This window comes from Lingula anatina, chromosome 1, assembly GCF_051362555.1.
Source record: "Lingula anatina isolate TDL-2025a chromosome 1, LinAna3.0, whole genome shotgun sequence".
Taxonomy (NCBI): domain Eukaryota; kingdom Metazoa; phylum Brachiopoda; class Lingulata; order Lingulida; family Lingulidae; genus Lingula; species Lingula anatina.
The window spans coordinates 18,485,331-18,506,920 of record NC_141767.1 but is presented as its reverse complement, the minus strand read 5'-3'; the positions used below and the strand labels follow the sequence as shown (position 1 = coordinate 18,506,920).

The window sequence follows — 21,590 nt, the reverse complement described above, 5'->3', positions numbered from 1 at the left end:
ATGGCGATGGTTTCCTGTGGCAGCTAACGTGTAAAGAGCATCTTAGTGTTTTATGTACATGTAAAACTGATAAACCTCAAAGTTATGCAAAGGGTGTCTTGTTTACACTGCAGATAGTCAAGACCCGCTGCAAAGAAATATATTCTTCTTTAATACCTTTCAAAACACATTGCTTTTGCTTAAGTTTAATTGAAAAGAACGTGTAACAAGTGCTTGTTAAAGAGAATCTTGGTCATGATTTTTAGATTGACAGTGTGATTTTTTTTGTCTCTCCCAGCCTGCTCTAAAATGCCATAATGCTACAGGCAAAAGCTTCTCATCCCCAACTGAAATAGATTTTAGTTAGATGTTTATATTTCCATATAAGTTAGTTGACAACGTGCATGTCAGGGACTGAATAGCGAACTAAGTCAAACTTTCACTATATTTTTCTTAATTGTCTATTTTTCTCAAATTCATTTGAGAGCTCCGTTATTCACTTCAATTTAGATTGAGTCATCCTTTACTATAGGGAGCACAATAAGAGAGTGGTATAAAATAAATGCCAAAGGGTAAATTCTGCGATTTCCAGAAGATAGCTTACATTTCAATTTTCTTGACTGATTGTTGAAGAAGTCTGCAGGGACCGTCACGATGCATCAATATATTAGACATGTTAGATCCACAAATGGAGTAGGCGTACTATTGGAGTGACGGGTTTTTATTACACTTTCGATTTTTTTCTCAAAACCCATTAAACAATTCACTTAAACCTTTCAAAGTCAAATTCTCTTTCCAGCTAAGTTTTCGAATTTCATTCATCGTCTTCTCTCGCCACTGTGTAGTCTTCATGTTACATCTACACGTAAATTGTTTTTTTTTTCTTCTTCTTTTTCTTTTTCAGTTAATGCAAACAGTTCTAAAGGTGCTCTTACAGAAAGTTACGACAAACTGAAAACGTAGTATTGTTCGCTGTTTGGTTAGGTAACGTGTGTGTGTGTGTTTGTGTGTGTTTTAATGTAGTGCGTTTATTTATTTATTTATTTATATATTTTGAAGTGAATTAATTCCAACAAGTCGCATTAAGTCATCATCACTGGACGAAAACCTCGTGTTTTCCTTACCTTTGTGCGTACCTAAATATTTATTTATATCGTAACACTTTCTGACCTCTTTTGTCGTTGTCCTTATGAATCATTGATACTTTATTTTAAACACGGATCATCGCATGACTGATCATCGGATCACGAATCATGTCTCATAGCATAGCATGTACATGTACGCGCACACACACACCCGCACGCTTAGGATTCCAGAGATTTAAGAAGAGTGCACGTCATCTTTGACATACCTGTAACATACCTGTATATTTCTATTTTATATATGTTTCCCACAGTGACTCTGTCATTTCACATAAAATGGAAGATGTCCAGCAGTGTTGAAGTGCAACCGCTAAACAGGAAGGTAACGGAAATCGAATTACTTTGCAGTCTGTCTTCAGTGGAGGATATTTCTAAATATTAAAATGTCGTAAACTGTATCACACCCAAGATAATATATCATAATGTTCGTAAGAGAATTCGCGTGAAAAGTACAAACGCGCAAGTTTTTAGAAAAAAAAACGAGAATACAAGGTTGAAGCAGTTTTTGAAAAAAAAATCACATTTGATACCGGTGTAACGTGACAGAGAGGCCCCCATAACAGAGTGTCCGCTTCCCATTCATTTGTACAGGTGAGCCTCGCCCTCGATTTTGACCCATTTAGGTCAGACTTACCCTAACCATTATAACTATATGGAGGGCGGTCTTTCTGTTACACGAACCATCAGTTTCGTTACACCGGCTATGGCCGGTACGTTGGGTCCTGGCTTGCATCCCAGTTTTACGCGTATGTTGATTTGCCCGTAAATCGAAAACCATCTTCATCAAATAACTATGGTGGTATTAAATCTATGCGTCTAATAGAATGTTATTAACTTTTCTAGACGCAGCGCAAGACAATGCATTCCCTGGATAACTATTAATTGCGTAAACGTTAAAATCCATAACAGACCTAAGGTCAGTGAAGTCGGGCCGCCTCCTTAATTCGTTCCATCCGGCGGGAAAGTGGGCTATTCTCACAGCATATACATAACACCCGTATATTTTTTGTGAAGTTTGACGTGCGAGAGGGGAGATTTATAACGCCCAAGATATGTTTACTAGAAACCCCACCAAATGGCCAAGTATGAAACTGTATTTGGTCCAGGCAAAGTGTAAATGCCGTACCATCGATAATTTTCCAAATAACGTGCCGGTTCAGATGCACTTAACCAAAATTGTATAAATGCACATGCGACGTGCCTTCAATTTCACAAAATGCAGATAAGTGTCATGCATACCCTACACATATATTGTGGAAATAGACATGTCCACGAATCTGGTTACTTGACAAATTACAAAACGCCACTGCCCAAGAGTGGTTATTTGTAATTTTACCTTGATGCTATTTGACCTCGGTGTAAGGCATAAATATGGAAATTAATCATTTTTAATGTGGGGTTGCAGGGCAAAAACAGTACCCAAATATTTGACTGACACCAGAATCAGGTACCAAGTACCTTGGATTTGACTGACCTTGTAAGCATAATGCTTGGCTGTTTGTACTTTCTACACACATACACACACACACACACACACACACATATATATATATATATATATATATATATATATATATATATATATATATTTCAGTGCAATGCCGCCTAAAATGTGGCAGATTATAGATACACTCATCCATCAAAGTTTGGATATTAGTTTTCTCGGTGTTGTTGTCTGTCCAGCCATAAGCATGTGACGCAGATGTGGACTACAGGAATGGGCGCAGATGTAGGAACGGCGGGAATCGGACTCAGTCCAGACCACACAGCCGGTGGTACAATAAAACCGCAAAACTGCAAAAAGTGACCTTAATATCTAAAGCAAAAATTTGATCTTATTCAGACCCATAGTGGTTCGCTGTCATAAAATAAGCGTTGGTCTGATACATAAGTTTATTTTGTAAAAATCCTTTCGCAATATTGCACTGAATAGTACTTTAACTGACAATTATGGCTATAAAGTTGACCAAAATTTTGCTCTAAAAGTTCTTTTATAATACATGTGAACTGTTTCAACATCTTGCTTTATGAAATAATGGGGTTGTTTGTTATTGTTTTTTCTCATTTTGCTGGCATTTTTCCCACTATCCCTATTTTGATACCTTGGGCTATATTTAAATCCATCTCCACCGTCTGCTTGCTAGAATTACTAAATGAAAAGATTAAATTAACCTAAAACCACGGGCTTTATCTACATCACCACACACTTAAACGCTTTGACATAAAAGATTCTTCAGTGGCAAGTTATGTGATGAATACGACTTGTGTCAATGAGGTTTCATCTTCATCGGTTTTGGAATAACATGTATCACCTCAGTATAGTTTTCAGTAGGGGTATATATTTTACAGAAATAATTGATTGAACTTAACACGCATGTTATAATCTGTTGACAGAAGGTGAGTTTCAGGTAAACCTTATGTTGTGAAAACCCAAGTTTTAAGGTTAGTTTTCATAGATATGACCTTACTTGTAATTCTTCAGCAAACCTTTCAAATGGCACCCTTTGATCGAAAATGTTCATTTGTGTTCACTAGAGACGAAGGTAAAAAGGGTTTACGTGTTACTAAATATATATATATATTTCAAAACTGAAAGCCCCCAGGGAAAACTCTCACAAAGAAAAAAAATTAATCTCTGAAACATATCATTTCTAACATATCATATCATATCATTTCGTGAGTCGCAAGTATTATCTTTCAAAATCCACAAACCACACTCGGTACCTGTAATGATGGTCGCATGGTTAGATCGTCGAAAAAGTCAAATGCAGCACGCAAGGCCAATTGCATATCAATTTACCAAACAATTTGATGGACATTGCAGTCAACAAGAAACTCGGTTGAAGTGACCCTGACATGTTTGTTTTAATGTGGTTTATGCGGACGGGCAGATTAATAATCAGAGCTAAGCTCTTCCTTATCCGCTCTCTTTCAGCCGGATTGGAGACCAATCCCCAGCTTATGGCCATCGTAGCATTCAACGAAATCATCGAGATCTGTTAGTGCATAGAAAAGAACCTTTTTGTAGGTTTGTTTTCTAGCGGTCTGATGTTTGTAGGTTTTTGTTTTCTAGCGGTCATTTAAATGTGGAAATGCTCCAGGAGGAGTTAAGAGATAAATAAGTCAATACACTTTTGCTAGTACCCACAAATAAGCTGATAATTTGGATTGTTTATCATAATTCTCCCTCTTTGACGTACCATATTGATTTTTTTGTTCATTCTGAGACGTTTCATTTCCTTATTTCCTCTTGCTTCTGTTTCTTTCCAAAAAAATCCAGTTCAATGACGAATATATATGCATGAGAAGGTTAAACACAATCAAATAACCATTAAACCAACATTGATAAACGACGACATGCATATTGGTTCGCTTGTACATGAAATAATGAAGAATACATAACAAGGTCAACTGTAGAATTGATTGCAATTTGTTTCTGAGGTAACTCGTTTTCAATCACACACAGTAAATTACTGTGAATTTAGCGAAGTAACACCGACTTACATTTTTTGTTTTTATAAAAAGGAAATACTTAGTATTGGTATTTGATATATGAAAATGGAATACATATCCTAGTGTACTGCTTGCCTGCCTGAGTGTCTTATCTTTTTTAATCTACGGGGATGACATTAATTTTTTTTATTTATAGAAACCTAAATCCAATTTTTAAATAACATTTAAAAAACATTTTAAAAAGCATTTTAAAAAAGGTAACATTTTAAAGCAAAGCTGCACAGTTCCTTTTCTCTACCTCCCAAATAACAGATTCAGCCCCTTCCCTTCCCTCCCGAAAAGGATTGAAACGACACCCACTGATCCCGATACAAGCACTTTCATGTCTTCAGTATTATTAAATGCCCTAAATTTTCCATCTCTCTTGATATTCCGGAATCGCCAATGGTAATTAAAATTGCCCTTTTTTTCATGTGGATAAGGCACAACGAATTGTGAAAATAAATTCAACATCAACGATATTCATCATGGTTACTTGATGATGCCAGTACACGAACTGTAATGAAACCAATGACAGAAATGAACTGAGCATGAATTAACACGATGAATAGTTAATGATAAGCCGGCCCACGCCAGTATCGCTACGTCTCTACACAACGGTCTCATGTGTCAGCCCAACAGCTGCTAATGCGCACTAGTTTCAAGTTCTACCTGAAGCTTACCACTCACTGCTGTGACACGCAGGTAAGTGCAGCGATTAGATGTCGTCATGTTCAAATCCACCGTCTATATTCCAGGTACTGGCGTCTGATGCAGCGGTTTATAAATTCACCCACAGATACGGAATCTTTCACTGCGTCGCCAGCTGTCAGCACGAGCACTTGGAAGATGGTTCAGAAAAACTGTTGACATCGTATGGTTTGCGGTGCTTATACAGTTCGTGCGATAGTGACGTGGCCATGACTTGAATGATTTTTTAAAAGAAAATCACTGACACAAGTTTTACTTTGAAAATATAAGATGGATACAGAGATAGGAGACAACATTATATCAGTTGATCTGTGGACCAAACACAATGGAGCGGGCTCAAATTTGTCATATACTGACGGAGATGGGTTCGGACAATCCGTGTCGATTCCCAACGATTCACAGAGGAACATTATCCACGGGAACCAGTCTGAAGTGGCACAATTACCTCTGTATTTGATGTTCAATTCGGACAGCCTAATTTCCATTGTAGCCTATGCCTGTCTCATGTTCTTGGCAGCCGTTGGAAACCTCACGGTTTTCATCACATTATTCAGGAACAGGCATCGCCGATCGCGAGTGAACATGTTTATAATGCACCTGGCCATTGCAGACATGGAAGTCACCTTTGTGATGATCCCGATTGAAATTTCCTGGCACAGCACTGTGCAGTGGTTGGCGGGAGATGCCTCGTGTCGACTGTTGGCGTTCTGCCGTGCCTTTGGATTTTATCTTTCCTCATTTATTTTGGTGGCGATAAGCCTCGACCGGTATTTCGCTATCATTCATCCTCTCAGTATGCAAGACGCAGACAAGAGAGCTAAGATAATGCTGGGGATTTCGTGGTGTTTGGCCATGGTGTGCAGTATACCCCAGGTAAGTTTTCATCAGCCCTCTTTCAAATTTATGGTAGTCGTGCTTTGATGGAGGGAGTGCCCTCTTTGGGTTGTAATCGTGAAAACATGAATATACGTGTATAGTGACATGGCTATGAATGTCTTTTTTTAACATGTTTTATTTCGTGTTGGTTTAAAGTGTGACGCGTGACGCGTGCATTCCGAAATAACCAAATATTGATTTTAGAAGGATCTGTTGATATGCAAAGGTCCAGTTGTAAAAATTCCCATTAAACCGTATCATACACGAAAAATCCCTAGGAGAATATAATGCAATTGCATGTCTTTTCTTCTATTTCGTATTTCGAACAGAGGTGTATTTGTCATGCGAAATAACAATTTCAAACAATAGCAGTCTAAACCATATTTAAGTTTGTTGAAGGAAAACAGACTTATTTTGTTCATTAAAGTGTTGGTTTTGACAAAATCTTGTACGAATTAAGTCTCAGAAATGCTTCATTCTAACTTCAAAGTACGCACTCGATTTTTTTTATTTTTAGCGTACCGTTACCCATTTTTTTTTAAATCTAATTTTCAAAACTCATTTTCTTGCAGAGTGTGATATTTCACTTGGAACATCACCCAGAATACTTTTGGTACACACAATGCGTGACGTACCATTTCTTTCCCTCGGACGCCCATGAGCTGGCGTATAATCTGTTCAACTTCACTGCCGTGTATGCCATGCCATTGGTAGTGATTACCATGTCCTACTCCTTTATCATTTGGGAGATTACGAAAAAGACCAAACAAAGTCGAGGTAAGGTTGTGTTTTTCGCTGCTTTTAAGATAAGTTATATACAAGCTCTTCTGGGAAATGTTTCCGGGTGCCAGGGAAATTATACAAATAAAATAAACAGAGGTGAAATATCGCAGTGGGAACGTAATTAGACGTTGTTTGGAGTAAAATGCATACGAATGAATCCCACTGATACTGAAAGTGACAAGATATTGCTGGCGAATTAATGGCAGTTAGAATATCATGTTATCGCCCAAGGGACATAATTAAAAACTGAGATTCACGTCTTTAAACCCCCAATAACTGCATTCTATCTTTAGCTTTCGGGTTTGGATCATTGCTTCTCAGGTTGTGTTCATCATGATAAATAATAATGTCATTTATTCACATGCATGACTTTAAATATTGTAGGTTTTGACTCTCAGACCCAATTATGCTATACCATTTTCCCTCATTATGCTTGATCTTAGATAAAAATATTTTATTCGTCCCAAGCCTGATTAATGTCTAATCTAATTAAAAGAAATGAAGTGTCAGCGAAATGGGTCTGTCTGTTGTTTTGTTCTGATATTGTAACATCTGCCACTATAAGCTTTAATGACTGAGATGTTGTTTTTTTAATTGGCATGGTCACAAAATGAACGTTAGTTCAGATCAACGGGCTAGATAAAAAATATATATGTAGACACCAATATCTGCTTTCTGTGTGCTAACCCTTCGAGATTGGCATGAAAAGCCATATTATGAATTATCCATTAGATGATATATATATAAGCCTTTATGGGAATAACTTAGCATCACACGCAAATTATGCATATCTATATTTATCATTAATTGATTGATCTCAATGGTGGTACAGAATTACTTTTAGGTAATTACTCATAAACTACAGGGACATCAGTTATTATTTTATCTTAGTTTTCAAGCCTTATCGCCTTAGATTTTCGCATAAAATAGTCTCTGACATACACAGGAAATAATACTTGTCTGGTATCATTAGCAAGATTTTTTTAAACATTGCTTTGCCAATACAATGACTTAACACCGTACTTGATATGTTGAGTCAACATGGTATGGTGCCTGTGAATTTTAGTATGCATACCAGCAAATTACGGAAGTAATAAAATGTAACGCCTAATCTCATGACAATATAGACAGATATACAAGAGATGAATAAAGAAAACATCAAAATTATATTGTTATCATTCCACATGTTCCACACTAAAAGCTAACATCGGTCCTAACAAACTATATAACGCATGAAGCAAAACGGATCACTATGCGAAGAAAATGCAGATACTCGCGGTGTACTGACTTGGTTATTGCTTTGTGCTCATCAATGGTGCAGTATGTAAGATGCTAAGAGAAAATATTCCAATATGTTTCCTGAATATAAATTTGCTTCGTGACAGCAATGTGCTTTTCGCATCGGCTCAGGCCTCCCCGATCGGTTTCGTGTATAAATTGGATGATTTTAATGGCCATAAAGGAAAACAAACGCAAATTGACTTGATCACTGGCGGGTAATGAAGGCATGATTTCGGACAAACAGCGACTGTGGAGATAATGGTCTATGTAAACCTATGACAAATAGGAGCTTAGATAACTTTGATAATAGGGTTTGATTTATAATGAAAAACACGTAGATTATAGCATTTTGCTGTGAGGATAATTTTGGATCACAATGGGTCATTTTCACTTACAGTACGGTACGTCATTGTTTCACTTGTATATTAACTTGTACATGTATATTTTCATGAAACTAATTTTTGTTCGAAATATTTTATAAGGTTGATTATTCACTTGTTCATTAAGTTAGAGAACATTGACGTCGATAGCACAGGAAGTACATGAACATCAATTTGGTTTTGAACAATATGAATATAGAATAGATAAAGCACCACACAGGCCTATAAAACATCTAGAGGGGATAATAGAACGTATTGCATTTGTGGCGCAAAAGCACTGCTTTATAAAAGATATCTCCGAACAAATATATTATCTCTAAACAAATATATTATCACCTACCCACCCACCCTGTAAAACCGCTTTTTGCTATTTTGTTTTTAGAAGAGACGACTAGCATAAACGAGACGACGTCCAGAGGAACCAGCTGTTTAAGGCGATCAGGCGTGGGGAACATAGAAAGAGCAAGGATAAGGACCCTAAAGATGACTGTCATGATTGGTAAGACCCACAATATAATCGCACGTTCCATCAATGAAAACAAATATTGGTAAATAAATTTGCAGCGTGTTCTCTCCTCTCTCTCTCTCTCTCTCACACACACACACACACACACACACACAAATAAAGGACACGAATTAGTACCATTTATTTTTAATATTCACACTTGGTTTTTAAACATGAATTACTCAGAAATGACAACCGTTGAGCGCGGTGATGTCAAAGTAGAGGTCAGCTGAAAGCTTATATTTGTTGAGGTTTTCTTTACAAATGATTTAGACCCTTGATGAAACCACGCGTGGGTTACGATTGTTGGTGTTATTTTTGACCTTATACTTTGCATGATCTCAAATACCTATGGTCAATATCATGGAAATAAAAGGCGGTTAGACTACAATATATGTAGCTCTTCATATTTGCCAAAGGCGACAAAAAAGTCGTATAAAAACATGTTTCAACCTTTGTCATTTTTTCTCATCACATAAACCCATCAGTGTACCCTACAGTGTACCGTACTTAAACACAGACAAACAATTCCTCATCCCAGGAACCATGGCGGCCAATAAATCAACGTCATAGGGGTCTTTAGTTATTACCTCTTCGTACTGTTCCGAATACTATTGTATAATTTTGTGATTTTGGCATGTCGCTCTTCGGCATTATTAAATATTTTCAGACACTTAAATATTAAATTGATATGAGAGCGATGTTTCTACTGTAATAAACCGAGCTAAGGTAAATAATGTGTGTAATAATGTCATACACAGACTTGGCATTTAATATGGAATATTTCAGTTTCAAAGGTATACCTTGGTAAAAATGCGTTATTTAAAAAAAAACTCATATCTCATATAAGATATATGACTGGAGAAGCGTGAAGTCAGGTGTGTCGCTACCAACTAACTAACTATCATGTCTGTTGCACTACTGCATTGTGTATTATTCAAAGTTTTAATTGGGTAGTGGTCTTTTGGGGTGGTCAAAGCTTGAGTTTGGCAAAGCAAGGGTTTGTCAAAAAAGTATCCATATGTCGGCAACTACTGCATAGAAGAATTTGAAATTTTGCATGTAAGTGGTCGGTGTATCAGTGCGCAAAATGAGCTAAGTAGTGCTGCTTTACAAATTTGTTAATCTGTGGCAGAATGGCGCGAAAAAGAAGACATTGCCAGACAGATAATTGCGCCAAACGGAACGGTCCGCATAGTTTTATAGAGTAATGCCCAGACTGATGTAGCTCCGCAAAGGTCACGCCCAATGTATCGAAATCTCACCACCAGGGCACAAGACTCACTGTCCTTCGGGATATGCTGCTGCAACTAAACAAAAAAAAAACCAGTCCGTTTAGAATGAGGGCCAAAATGCGTTTTTTCAAGGCTCTTAGCAATCACCAAACTGGTTTCAGCAGGTTAGGATACCAGACGACCTCTGAGGAAGCTACTGTATACAGCAAAACAGCGCCGTTTGTTTCTCTGATGAATTGGGGACCCTGACCGTTTCTGGGTAGAACACTGAAACCGCGTGGCTTTCTTTATTGAGGTCAGATTTCACCTGTACCGCTGAACTGGTCAAAACAGAGTTTACAGACATCCTGAAGAGGCCTGCGACGAAGCGTGTGATGCTTCTAAAGTAACAAAGGTCATTAACAGCGTCAGTATTTGGAGTGGTTACCACATTGGTGCCAAAACACCAATGGTAGTCATCAATGAAAACCTTAACCAGATTAAATAAAGGGATAATCTGGGAACCACTTGACTATCATTTGAAAGGGGGCACCTTCGGGAAATTTTAAGTTGCACGATGAGATTGCCGGTTCACACAGAGTACTTTTAATCGCAGATAACTTACAGAACCAAGGGAATGAGCAGCTACCTGGGTCATCAAAATCGCCATTTTTGCCGAATCAACGGCCTGCATGTCCTACAACAAAACTGAACCAAATTGAACAGGTTTTGACCGTTGCCTGGAATTTTATTCCAGATTAAACTCTAAAAGCCTATCCCAAGGAATGCCTTGTCGCTTGAAAGGTCTGGTAGCAGTCAGATGAGGTCAAGCGTAACAGCGACCATTGCTGTAATAAGACACTGACATGAAGGTCCTGTGTGGGGTGTGTAACTTTTTTAAGATGATAATTTGGAAAATATGGAGATCTAAAATATCGCTTTCAATGGTTGTCGTATGACTTAGAATAGGCAATGCATTTTTGTTTGCTTCACTGGCGAATTCAATTAATGGACTGATGTCACCATGACATCAAAGAGATTATTTTAAAAAGTTATTAAAACACGATTTTAATCCTTATTTTCATTTATAAGTCAGCAAAATAGGAAAAACTGATAAATTATGATTTGGAAAAAAATATTAAATGTCAAGTCTGTATTAAGGCCCCCATATAATGTGTACATTTTGTCATAACTTTAATATACCTTTAAAAAATATTAGTACCACCCCCTCTGCTGAGATTAACATTATTCCTGTCCCTCCACGGATTAGTTCTTGGATGCACCATCGTCATTTTCCTCAATTGGCATTTTTTGTATATGTCTAAGAAGATCAATTGTTTTACAAAGTCTTTTTAATAATATCTGAGCGTGCGTATTTATTCCAAACTCCTCCCCATTTATCCAGAATGATTTCAGTGTTAATAGGGTTTCTAGGTAATTAAATCAAGCGTTTCCGTCACAACTACTAAAACCTTTTAAACACGCTCTCTGTCTTCTGGGAAACATAAACAAAAAACATCGTGTTAAAATGTGGAAAACGAAACACAAACATTTTGGAGTGTATTGAAGAGCACTGTGTTTCTTTTAAATTGCAACATGTTTGTTAGAAGGACTCGAATAGTTTTGCAGTATTTTCACGTAGTTGTGTTATTGAATTTTCATGCCAAGATACTTGACTACAACAAGCCATCCTGTCGCACAAAAAAATGCGAGTGCACACGGCTCAAATCGAATTGTTAAGATAAACATCTTACTTAACATACAGTTCGTGAAGTATGATTTAAATACAGATGCAGATGTGCTCATCTATGACGCTATATAGGTGATGCTGTGTTGCGAAATAAATGTACCAGTATAACCATTAAGCAGAACCGGCGCTCGTCTTTGCCAGATTCTTCCAAGGTTATAATTAATAATAATATTCAATTCAACAAATTTTCTATCAAATATGATCATTAATACTTAGGCCTATATAATTTAAACAGCTATTTACTAACTGACTCCATTTTATATAGCGGCTTATTGTGGTTCGGGTAAGAGCACCCCTGATTAAGCACTGAACTTTAAGGCAAAGGAGGCATATTATTACTGCGAAATTGATCGTAAAATGGGTTTTGATCGCACTTTCGATACTCACATGTACCCTACTAGATACCTAATGTGATTTTCACTTTTTATTATTATTTTTTTATTCAAAGCAATGTATTTATAAATGCTCTTACACTACTGCCTCTTACCATTTTATGCCTCGGTGCGTGAACTCAAGTCTTGATGTTTTTATAAATTGTTATGTTTGGATGTTTAGGATATTGTATATCAAAAACATATACTAGTAATCAATCACAACGCTAAGATTATGATTTGGGGAAAATAATTTTAGAAATATGAATAGCTAGCAGATATTTCTGACTGTTAAAATTGTTAAGTGTGCTCGTGTGTGAAAGGATGATCAAATTGGCTAGAGGCGAGTAACTAGATTTTTTTATTTTGTACACGAGTATGAAAGCGAGAAAATCGATTTGTCTGATTCAATGACACCTTTCGGTTTTGATGGCTTAGAATGGCTTACAAATATTGGTGAACCTGAAATATGAAGACTTAGTTTTGAATTAAACATACAAAATTCCTTTCTTCATTTACCATATTTCAGAAGATCAATATATATTGAAATGTCAAAAAATGTTTAATTTTTTCTCATTCTTCTTCTAGTACTGTTTTTCGTGATATGCTGGACTCCTTACTACGTCATATCTGCGTGGTTTTGGTTTGATAGGTAAGTATTTACACTTTGCATTCACATGATTTTATCGATATGCAATGAAAAGGCTCAATTTGTTGCAACTTACATCCTGAGAAACATTTCTGTTTGTCAGATATCACTTCCATCTATGCTTATTTTAACCTATCTCAACCTATGTATGTGAAGCAGTAAATAAGGAGTTTTTGGCAAACGCTTACAGTATCCTGTAATAGGCTTTAATAAATGACACGGAAGGGAGTGATTATCTTTAGTGTGCAGTTGGCTTAATTACCCCTAGTTGCTTGACGAAGCTTGTCAGACAATAAAGCTGATTCCACTGATTGCACTTTGCGAGAATTCCCAAAAAAATTGGATGGGCCCTACTAGAACGATGTGTCTATCTGAATGGGGTATAAAAGATGTTTAATGATTATAGACTTTATGACTATGTATAACAGTTCTTTTACAGCAAAGTCATATATGTTATTTAGCACAATGTGGCTATATAGTATAATTTGTGCATTTATTGAGCGCGACATAATAATTGCTTTAGAACTAATACTGGTATATATAAAAACAATGTACCGGTGGTCATGTCCCCATTGTCATGTGTTATACATGGAGTCAAGTGGCTATAACTTGATAGTAAGACCTGTTCCTTTCAGTCTAGAAAAGTGAAAGGTTAAAGGTTCTTTTTAAAGGATGGCTTGGTTTATGGTCTGCAGTTTAAACATAATGCGAAATGCAACTTCACCCTTTGGTCTTAAACTCAAAACGTTGCGAATTGGTGCGAAACGTGCCTAGATGATCATTGTCAATATTTCATTTAATTTTATTTCTGAACCTCATCAATATGATTTGTTCAAATTCATTTTATATGCCATTTAATATTGTTGTTCCTCGCTCCATACACCTATCCCTACACTTTTCAATACCCGTCCATTTTCAGTTTGTCTGTGTAAGTAGTATAAAAATGCATACATGTACGTCTGTTACGGCTCTACTCTGCTCCTCGGACCAAACCCTGTCCCTTGGCTCTAAATTGTTTCCGAGAGGCTCTGTTCTGGTCCTACACCTGTGAGTGTCCATCGCGACGAGATCAAACGTGTTCTTGCAACGTGCCCGTGTCTGGCTCTGTTATGGGTCCCAATCTTTAAAGCTCAAACACTGCCAAAAAGCAGATGTACACTGAATGTTATAAACAAATGCATTTTATTTATTTAAATTTGCTTTATATTTGCTATACTGTTGTCTTATATTTTAAAGAATAAACACACGCCCTGCTAATACGCTCTTTTTGTCTGGATAATCAATAAGTTCGTCGGATAACGCCTATCTTCGACCTTATCTGATAATAATTTCTCTCGCAGGAACGCTGCTCGAAAGTCCAAATATTAGACTTACGGAGATTGCAATCAAACATACTAGATTGACCTTGTCATAAGTGATGAATATGTCTATATATATACATTTTTTTTTACTTTCAGTGAATCAGCAAAGAAGGTCGACTCAAAGATACAACGTGCGATGTTTCTATTAGCTGTGTCAAACTCTTGCATCAATCCGGTCGTATATGGTAAGACTTTCCTCTTATTTCCTTATGAAAAGCAATTAATATGCTTTATTTTGCATGATTCATTTTAACCAATCTAGGATTCCATGAAGCTACAGGTCAAATATGTTTCCCCATTTTAACCAATACTTTAAGTTTATGCTGTGGAATTGTTTTGATGTTTCGACAATGCCACGTAATGCCTTCATGATTGCTATAGCTTAATGTGAGACTTGTAATATCTTGTGACATTATTGTGACTACCGGGATTAACACGACACCGTTATGATGGTATATATCAGACTTTGACACTTGAACAAAATAGTTCTAAGCTGCCTTTTTTCTGTTCCTCTTTATTTCCTTTTCTTCGGTTTGCTACTTTGTCTGTTTAGTCACACATCCTATTTTGAACTTTTTGCTCGTTTGTGTTCTTCCACCATTGCTCTCGCTTGCACCAGTAAATAAATGTCGTTATTGGCTGTGCGTTATTGTAATTACTTGGTATAAAGATGGCATGTGAAAAAAACACAGTAAAGAATTCAACCCTCAGAGTGCAACGGGACCTTTGGCAGCTTAAACTTCACAGAACAGGTTCATGTTAGGTAAATCATCGTCACGTTACAGGCAACCACAGGTTAATGGGCTTGTGATAATATGATATAGTCACAATTTAGCGATAAATATCATATGCAAGGCTAGGAAAGATTTTCCCTGAAATTATCTCTGCCCTTGATAATTGTTACATGTAATCTGATGACTATGTTGTCAAAGGTGTATGGAATTCTAAGAAACCCAATCTCGAAATGCGGCAGATTTACACGTTTTTAAGACGCTAAAACATTGGAAACATTGTACGCAGAGTTCCGCACATCGCTGCATTTCCATTTTATAAGTGCTTTCTACCACAAAAGAAAATTATCAAATTCGGCACTGATTGTAAAAAGATGGGATCATTCTTTAGGGCCATTGTATCCTGTATGAACTCCGGTGGAATTCTCAGGCTAACTTTATATTCGTGTTGACTTCGCGTGTCCATTACAGCCTTCGTAAAGTCATCGTGAGGGAATCTCGCAAATCGTGCCATCTTGGTCTTTCCTTCGTGTGATCATTGGTGCCATCAGGCCTTTTTCAGCTCAGGAAGATAGTACGAAGCTGGCCTATTGTATGAGGAAGACAATACAACTACGTGAAATACTTGCAATATCGTCATCTAGCCATGGTATTTTAGTACGAAGCCATCGAGATGGTACCGCGATGTCGGCAAAAACAAATCAAATCAAATTTAAGTCGGTCAAACGTTTCCCATGTGCCATGGAGACGTGGGCGTATAATAGAGCAACCTCTGAGCAATTTTCTCAGTTAGTCTTGAACACCTTTACAGAGGAGAATTGGCTAATTACTTCTTGAGATCTTTGTATTTTCCTGTGGATGTAAACTACTGTAGAAATAATATCTTCATGCATATATATATATATGCATGTTACATCCCGTGTGTGTTTTGGGTGCTACCGCGTGGCCTTCTCTAGGCGCCGGACTTTATCTGGGTTTGGACCTTGCCGTCTGATATCAATTTTGAGACAGTATGGCACCACCCTCACGAAGTTACTGATGGAGCCTGAGAAACTCCAATGACAATCCTACGATGGCTAAAGACGACCCGACTTTATCGTGTGTCCACCTGGTGTCAAATTTGGAACAGTGTGACACCGATATTGACAGTTTTGGACAAAAAAGCTATTTTTGCAGGACGAATTTAATAACGTTAAGCTGGACTCAGAGCCAAAGTGTTATCTATGAAAAATCAATATGATATTTGTCGAATTAAATATTGCAACATTGTTGACAAATTTAAAATAAGAACATGTGGGAGTTAAAATCTTTAGAAATCAGCGACATTCAAAACAAGCATCTGTTTGCTGTTTTTTAAAACTTAACAATCAAATGAGTGGCAGAATGAGATGTTGTAATTTAAAACCCCAGGGGAGATGGTGATCATTTCCTCCCCCCCCCCCCCCCCACCACCCATCACCCATGTACAGATTCAAACTTAGATCAATTTACAATCCGTGTATTTCAGGGTTTAGTACCTGAATTTTAAAAATATTTTATTAAATATATGTGATCACAATTTGTCAAGCAGTCTTATTTAGGAATATTGACCACATTAAAATTCTTCTTCTTTTTTTTTGAGGGAGGGGGAGGAGGTGGAGGGGAGGTTGTTGAAGTACAGTAAGGTTGCACTTCGGGAGTTGATTTCAGTATTTCTTACCCGATTTTGTTTAGTAGTCATAGCTTAGTTCTTTTAGTAAACGGTGCATCACAGGCACAGTATGCTACCCTCAGGTAGTCTTCCTTATCCCAGCCGTAAACGTGCGTTAAAAAAAAAAAAAGAACCCAACTTCCAGCGACTATGCAGGCCCTTTTCACATGGACCGGTATACTTTAATGATACAGCTTTACCGGCACACCATGAGAGATTGAGTATGCTAAGCGGAGCTCCTCGCGTCCAATTAATTGAATTTACTAAATAGCAGCAGGAAGCGAATTTACCTATTAGGACCTACCAAAGTGTACTTTGCAGGTGTTGTTAAATTTACTAGATATTATGTTGTTGCTGATCTAGTTCATGAAGCTGTTTATTAGGACTCCTGCTTTGTTGTTCGTTTTGTACTTGGTCTTTAATTGTTGTAGTGTGCATGATTTTATTGTGGCATGAAGTTTATTTGGCTTTTCCACCCGGCTTTATTTACTTTCAGGAATGTTCACCACGACATTTCGGCGGGAGATGCGAAAATGTGGCTGTTGGTTTAAGAATCAACTGTACCGCACGGGCACGTCGTCCTCCAAGGCGCTTGCAATCCATGGTATCCCCCATTTCCACCAACCAAGGCGACTGTCTGGCCTCTAATGCTAGATTCTGCTAGAAGTCAGACCCATGGCACAGATGGTGCTGAAATGGGTTTGCGGCCTGCCTGACGCGTTCTGGTAGCCCAGACGTTGAACTTGACTTCACTTTCTCTCTTCCAGGCATGTTCTCGATCGATTTTAAGCGTGAATTTCTCCGATGTTGCTTCAAAGCTAGAAGACCCCAGCAGACAACATGTTCCAACAACTCCCGAGGGCAGTTTATATTTCGTAGAACATCGAAATCTTCCCGAATGTCTTCGGGTACCAACCAGAACCAGATCATAGAGTGCAGGGAAAACAGCACCAGTAGCAGCAGTGGGAACAGCACTTCTAGACTGATGAACAAACGCCCAGAATGGCTGGAGCAGGAAAACAAAGGGGTGGGTGTAAAATCTACAAGCTTGTCTAGTCCTAATACTCCGCCTCTTTCCCTTCAGAAGGAATGGCCTAATTCGCCAGGAGCCGAAACAGAGTTTTCGTTCGTTGACAGCCAAAGCCGAAAATATAGCGCATATAGTGATAGTAGTACATGTAGTACAGCAAGGTTGGTGTCCCACAGAAGTATACCAAACAAAAGTGACAGGCAGCACCGCAAAGAAAATGAGTACAAGGTATTAACAGACCCCAGTGGAGGCACGTTGAAAAAACTTATTTACAAAATAGCACCACGACCTCCATCGACGTCTACGTCTTAACAAATGAATTGTATGTTGAAGTTCGCATTGCCTGCAAAGGAGGCAACATAGGATCTGGGAGTCAAACGTTGTCTCTTTTACTGACAACGGAAAAGTGTATCAACATATATACAGTGGGGCAATGCTTCAGTCGTTACTACATTGTTTCACAACAGATTATCTATTTCGCTAAATTATTTTTTTAGGAAAGTGCGTATTTATTTACTCCAGCCTTGCCAATGTCCATTTATACGCATTCTACGTATTTTTCTATTTCATCCAAGGATTCATTGAAGTTATATATATGTATCTCAGAATGCCAATAATATTTCTGGTACACTTTAAGAAAACACAATGTGATTCATTGACATTTATTCACTGAAAAACTCGTTTTAAATTAGATGTAGTGTAAGATTGTATCCAAGTACCATTTTGTCTACTTCAATTGTATATTTTAAGGTCAATCTTGGTGTGATTAGGCGGTTTTCTTTTCTACGAAATTTTGTCAAACAGAGCTTGCCTTCTATAACTGGGTGAAAAAAATTGAATAAGTTATCTAATCATGAGTGACTTTCGTTGTGTACTAGTAGGCCTAAATATTGTATACTCTGCAAGTGTAAATGTAAGATATTTTCCGTCGCCTTACAAATTGTAAGGCTGTATATCAGTGTAAGTATACGTATGGTGCCTCATTAGTCACGTGCGTTACGTGGATGACGTCAACATGACGCAGATGTAACTGATACTGGAAATCGCAAGCTTATTAGTAAAAGGCAAGCTAATTAGTAAAATGTAAAGCCTATTTGATTTGCAGTTAATTATAATATATTAGACAAAGTGATTTTGTAAATCTGTCTTAGCTCAGATCAGCATTACTTGTACCTGTAACTATTCCATGGACATGGTATTCACAAACTTTTGAAGCACGCAAATTATGGTAGAGGTATACTGTATGGTGCCTTATTTGTCACGTGGGTTACGTGGATGTCAACATGACACAGACGCCTTTGATACTGGGATATCGATTGTAAAAAGAGCAAGCTTATTAGTAAATGCTAAGCTCATTTGATTTGCTATTAATTAAAATGTACAGTGTATTAGGCGAGATGATTTGGCAAATCTTAGCTCAGATAAGCCTTAGGCTACTTGTATATGTAACTATTCCTTGGGCATGATAATCACGAGCTTTTGAAGCACGCAAATGATGGATGCCGTTCTAGATAATTGGCTTCTCTTTGCATGTTACTTGAACTGTTACTATGATCTGGAAAAATACCCATCTAACTACTGTGACCCAGAAGCAAGTTTGATCTTTATTTTTATAGATGAAGCTATAGAATTTGTCTTAATACTTTTTTGCGTATCGTTGACTCGATGTTAGGTATAAAGTTGCATGTATACTGTTGATATTAATAGACCTACACATGTATATAAAAGCAGTATTTAGCCGTGCTAAGAATTCATTCTCTGAGAAAGGGGCACTATTCTTAGTGCCACCTTGCACTTCTGTGATGGCGTAATACACACTGTTAGAAGTTGTTAAGTAAAGTCTTTGGAGTTATAATTTATTGCAGCATTACTCAGCAGAAACATATGCTTTTAAGTTTTAACATAATATATTGGTTTTCACAATCGCTTTGGGAACAGCAGCGCGCTGATACAAAGTCAGAAGTTTACATGCAAAGGAGATGAGAACGGGTGGTCGTTTAATGAAAGCAAAAAAAAAGTTATATAAGTAACCCACATGTTTCGCGGATAGTTCGTTTGGCTAAACGAAATTGGTGAGAACTTTCTAAAACATTTGGTTTCAAGTAAAAGCTTATTAAACCTCAAAATGGTTTCGTCATATACGAAGGATATGGTGAGTGTTCAAGTTGCCCACTTGATTACTGTCGCCGTTATACTGCAGTACTTCAGGACATGTTCTTGCAGGAAAAAAAATTATCGCCAAGAAACTACTCAGGATGTTCCTTGCTCTTTGGATCAATAATGAAGTGATAGATTCCTAGTGTATAAGACTTATTGATCGATATTTTCCTATTACAAGTCCTTGAATAGAATCATCCTAGATAACAGGCAAACAGAAGGGTCGGTGTTTTAGATGCGTTGAGAGCGGCAATTGTTTCAGAAAACGGCCATTTGGGAAATATGTTCAACTGATTGATGAACCCATTACTGATTTACCGAATGCTTATGAACTATTCCTCCACGTCTTATTGCATATTTTTGTCATCTAGAGTCTCTACTAAACTTAAAATAGTACTGCTTTGCATTCGCTAGTGCCATCATACTGATCATACAAGAAACTAATCCACCCAATAAGACATGCTTTAATCCCTGCTGTCTTCTAAACGAACGCGTCGAGAGAAACAAATCACTAATTAGAAGCCGCGCAGCTACATTATAAACCACAATATCATTTTTATCACCCATATAAGCACGCACAAATATAAATACTCCGAATGGCCTAGTAAGCAAGAGCAGTTCAGCAGAATTACAGAACTGCATTCAAAATACAGGTGTAATGTATCTCAAGCTATCTACCGGTACACTTGAATGAATCTAAGTTTAGATGTCAAATATCCGGTGCCATACATTGTATACCATCTATTATCCTAATCACGCTCAATTCTTGAGACGTGACTTAATCTGAACAACCTCTATTGAACGGTAGGATTATTTGATGCGTCGTTTAGTTCAATAAGCGTTCAGGAAGGCATAAGATAGAAATGTAAGAGCACGGATACTCCCTGGTGACTGAAAAAAAGAAGACCTTTCTTCAAAAGCATTCAGATAATTTCATTTCCGTTCAACATCCAGAGTCCTGCCTCGTTGTTTAAAGAATCTTGTTTGTGAGTCGTTTAATATGCCAAATCATGGACTGGGGATTTCTTTCTTTTATACCATTTGCATTTGGATTGTGCTTGTTCCCGTAAAATAGAAATCCGTCTTGCATCTTTTCTGTTTTTCTGACGGAAGAACTGCGTGTGAAGCAACGTTTCTGCTCTTCAGAAAAACAGGTTCGTTGCCTCATTACTTTAATTTAAACCTAGTAATGTTGGTGATTTAAGTTACAACTGATAATCACACCACCCATTTTTCTCTTCTTAACTTTGTTTGAAATCTCTCGTGAAATAAAAATAATAATGCAATAATCATTTGAATGTAGCTCTTATGATTTTCGGGCCAAGAGAACATTTGAACCAGAGGATGTTTTTGACGTTCTGACAAACTGTCCCCATCATTAGAGAGTTTCGGTACGACGTTATTTACATATATGTAAATGTATTCTGGTATAAAGTCACTATTTCTGGCCAACTTCGATCCTTAGGCTATCTCGCGTCCTGTCAGTTT

At 37.4% G+C, this 21,590-nt stretch overlaps 1 protein-coding gene across 4 annotated transcripts in view; it reads left to right on the top strand.

Moving 5' to 3' along the window:
• LOC106153965 (adipokinetic hormone/corazonin-related peptide receptor variant I) overlaps window positions 1-20,217 on the top strand; it is a 31,115-nt gene extending 10,898 nt beyond the window's left edge. For 3 of the 4 annotated variants that reach the window (XM_087000749.1, XM_013528125.2, XM_013528124.2), the window contains exons 2-7: window positions 5,372-6,197; window positions 6,773-6,977; window positions 9,027-9,143; window positions 13,073-13,136; window positions 14,591-14,679; window positions 17,683-20,217. In XM_087000749.1, coding sequence (XP_086856875.1) covers window positions 5,595-6,197; window positions 6,773-6,977; window positions 9,027-9,143; window positions 13,073-13,136; window positions 14,591-14,679; window positions 17,683-18,257 — 1,653 coding nt within the window. In that variant the 5' untranslated portion in view covers window positions 5,372-5,594 and the 3' untranslated portion in view covers window positions 18,258-20,217. Of the gene's footprint in view, window positions 1-5,371; window positions 6,198-6,772; window positions 6,978-9,026; window positions 9,144-13,072; window positions 13,137-14,590; window positions 14,680-17,411 lie in introns of all 4 variants that reach the window. The other variant, XM_013528126.2, reaches the window with a different exon arrangement.
• The last annotated feature ends 1,373 nt before the right edge of the window (window positions 20,218-21,590 follow it).